This window comes from Pyrgilauda ruficollis, unplaced genomic scaffold (genome assembly GCF_017590135.1).
Source record: "Pyrgilauda ruficollis isolate IOZ18807 unplaced genomic scaffold, ASM1759013v1 scaffold1277, whole genome shotgun sequence".
Lineage (NCBI taxonomy): Eukaryota > Metazoa > Chordata > Aves > Passeriformes > Passeridae > Pyrgilauda > Pyrgilauda ruficollis.
Genome location: NW_024511177.1, coordinates 1 through 3,178, shown reverse-complemented (window position 1 = coordinate 3,178; position 3,178 = coordinate 1). Strand labels below are relative to the sequence as shown.

Below are 3,178 nucleotides of genomic sequence, written 5' to 3'. Positions count from 1 at the left end.
CCCCCCCCCCGCCCCCCTCCGACGCCCCCGATTGGCCGCTGAATTCCCATGACGCCCACGAGGGGGAGGAGCCTATGGAGGACGACAGCGCGGAGTGGGAGGAGCCTCAGGAGTGAGTGGGCGTGGCCTCAATGTGGTGGGCGTGGGTTGATGCTCCAGCCACGCCCATTTATGGTCATGCCACGCCTCCGCAGGGTGGAAATGGGCGGAGCTTTCCCCGGATTGGCCGAGGCGGCGCTGGGGGCGCTGGGGGAGCTGGCGGAGAACTGCGGGTAACTGGTTTATACTGGTTTATACTGGTTTGTACTGGTTTGGGCTGGTTTGGGGTTACTGGTTTATACTGGGAATGAACTGGGAGGGACTGGGGGTTACTGGGATGAACTGGGAGGGGGTTTGGGGTTACTGGGATGAACTGGGATGGGGTCTTTGCCTTACTGGTTTATACTGGGATGAACTGGGAGGGGATCCAAGGTTACTGGTTTATACTGGTTTGGGGTCCGGGGTTACTGGGGGTTACTGGTTTATACTGGGAGGGAACTGGGAGGGGGTTTGGGGGTTGCTGGTTTGTACTGGTTTGTACTGGTTTGGGGTTTGGGGTTACTGGTTTATACTGGGATGGAATGGGAAGGAACTGGGAAGTCCCTGGGTGGGTGGGTACTGGTTTATACTGGTCCATACTGGTTTATACCGGTTTATACTGGTCCATACTGGTTTATACTGGTCCATGGTGGTCCACACTGGTCCATACTGGTTTATGCTGGTTTATACTGGTCCATACTGGTTTATACTGGTTTATACTGGTCCCCAGCTCCGCCCTCCTGCCCTACCTGGACTCCTCCCTCTCCGCCATCTTGGATCTGACCCAGGTGAGCCCCTCCCAGTTCATCCCAGTACAAACCAGTTCATCCCAGTACAAACCAGTTCATCCCAGTACAAACCAGTAACTCCCAGTCCCTCCCAGTTCCCGCTGTGCCAGCTCAGAGCCGCCGCCTACGAGGCCCTGGGGAGCGTCTGCTGCTGCGGGAGGGAGCGCCAGACTGGTTTGTACTGGTTTATACTGGTTTGGGCTGGTTTGTGCTGGTTTGGACTGGTTTGTACTGGTTTGTGCTGGGAGGGACCAGGAGGGGCTGGGAGGGGACTGGTTTGGACTGGTTTATACTGGTTTGTACTGGTTTGGGCTGGTTTGGACTGGTTTGGACTGGGTTATACTGGGAGGGACTGGGAGGGGGTTTAGGGTTTACTGGTTTGGACTGGGAGGGAACTGGGTTATACTGGGATGAACTGGGAGGGATTGAAAGGGGTCCGTACTGGTCCATACTGGTTTATACTGGTCCGTACTGGTCCATACTGGTCCGTACTGGTCCATACCGGTCCATACTGGTTTATACTGGTCCGGACTGGTCCATACCGGTCCATACTGGTCCATACTGGTCCATACTGGTCCGTACTGGTCCCTACCGGTCCGTACTGGTCCGTACCGGTCCGTACTGGTCCATACTGGTTTGTACTGGTTTCCCTTCCAGCCCCCTCCCCCGTCCACCAGGGGGCGCTCCAGGCCCTCCTGAAGGGGCTCCGGACGGACCCGGAAGTGGGCGGGGCCTTGGGGGCGGTGGGCGGGGTCGGGCGGATCCTGCAGCCCCCAGGCCACGCCCACAAGGAGTGGCTGGAGCCCATTGGACGAGCCCTGTGTGACGTCATCGCCGGGGAGGTGAGGGGGCGGAGCGGTAACGTGAAGGGGAGGAGCTTAATGACATTAAAGAGGTGGGAGGGGCCTAAAATCGGGTGGGTGGGGCTTAATGAGGCATTGAGGGGATTGTGGGAGTGGCTTAAGACCAGTGGGTGGGGCTTAAAGGGTTGTGGGAGTGGCTAAAGTCAGGTTTAAATGAGGTGGGTGTGGCCTAAGGGTTTGACCAATGGGGTGCGGCCTGTGTGGGGCGTGGGTGTGGTTTGGGGGTGGGCGTGGCTCAACAAGCTCCTCCCCCTTCCAGATCGCCTGTCTGAGATCGCGGGGGGACGGCGACGAGGACGAGGTGGGGGAGGGGCTCCCAGTTCAAACCAGTTCAGCCCGGTTCGATCCCAGTCCCCCCCAGTGCGATCCCAGTTCGATCCCAGTTCGATCCCAGTTCGGTCCCAGTTCGATCCCAGTCCCTCCCAGTTTGATCCCAGTTCATCCCAGTCCATCCCACTTACATCCCAATTTGGGGAAGATTTGGGAATTTTTTGGGAAAATTTGGGATTCTTGGGGGGAATTCGGGGAAAAATTTGGAATTTTGGGGGAATTTGGGGGAAAAATGCACATTTGGGGGGAACTGAAAACTTTTCTGGGAATTTCGGGGAAAATTTGGGATTCTTGGGGAATTTTAAGATATTTTGGGGAGTTTTGGGGGAAGTTTGGGGGGAAAATGAGGAATTTTGGGAGAAAATTTGGGATTTTGGGGGGAATTTGGGGAATTTTTTGGCATTTTGGGAAAATTTGGGGTGAAAATGGGAAAATTTTGGAATTGTGGGGGAAAATTTGGGATTTTGGGGGGAATTTGGGGGAATTTTGGGGGAATTTTTCTCATTTTTCTCATTTTTTTGTCACTTCCGGGTCCCCTCCCCCTTTGGCCCCGCCCCCTCAGATCTCAGCCAATCGCTGCTCGCGCTGCTCCGCCAGGTGGGCGGGGCCGACCCTCAGCGCTTCCGGGAGGGCGTGGCCTCCCTGGACCCCGCCCACGCCGCCATCTTGTGCCGGATGTTGGACGACGTCATCAGCAGCCAATAAAAATGGAGGAGGATGGAAAAGGGGCGTGGCTTGTTCTGTTGGAGGCGGGGCTTAAAAATTCGGGAATTGGCCCAAAATTCCTAAAAATTTCTTCAAATTTCCATAAATTCTGTCCAAAATTCCTGAAATTTGCCCAAAATTCGCCAAAAAAACCCAAAAAAAATCTGTTGAAAATTTAAATAAAGTCACCCAAAAATTTGCATAAAATTTGCATTTAATATTTGAAATAATCCTCAAAAAAATTAAGAAAAATTTCCCCCAAATTCTTGCCAAATTTAGCACAAAATTTGCCCCAAAATTCTTGTGAAAATTTAAATGAAACAAGTCCTGATTTGCATAAAATTGCATAAAATTTGCATAAAATTAAGAAAAATTCTCTCTAAATTGTCCTAAAAATTTTGTCCAATATTTCCC

The 3,178-nt window shown here is 53.1% G+C and overlaps 1 protein-coding gene across 1 annotated transcript; it reads left to right on the top strand.

The window, feature by feature from the left end:
- Positions 1-52: 52 nt before the first annotated feature.
- LOC121348646 (importin-4-like) lies at positions 53-2,764 on the top strand. Its single transcript, XM_041458404.1, has 7 exons — positions 53-112; positions 195-272; positions 809-866; positions 962-1,040; positions 1,524-1,708; positions 1,989-2,154; positions 2,622-2,764. The coding sequence occupies exons 1-7, from the start codon at positions 75-77 to the stop codon at positions 2,762-2,764; spliced, it is 747 nt and encodes a 248-aa protein (XP_041314338.1). The 5' UTR covers positions 53-74.
- The last annotated feature ends 414 nt before the right edge of the window (positions 2,765-3,178 follow it).

What these genes read in the sequence shown, in the direction of transcription:
- LOC121348646 (XM_041458404.1), top strand. Translation starts at nt 75, where the DNA reads ATGGAGGACGACAGCGCGGAGTGGGAGGAGCCTCAGGA. An exon ending in CCATCTTGGATCTGACCCAG is followed by an intron (nt 867 to 961) that starts GTGAGCCCCTCC and finishes AGTCCCTCCCAG; the next exon opens with TTCCCGCTGTGCCAGCTCAG. An exon ending in TTCGATCCCAGTCCCTCCCA is followed by an intron (nt 2,155 to 2,621) that starts GTTTGATCCCAG and finishes CCGCCCCCTCAG; the next exon opens with ATCTCAGCCAATCGCTGCTC.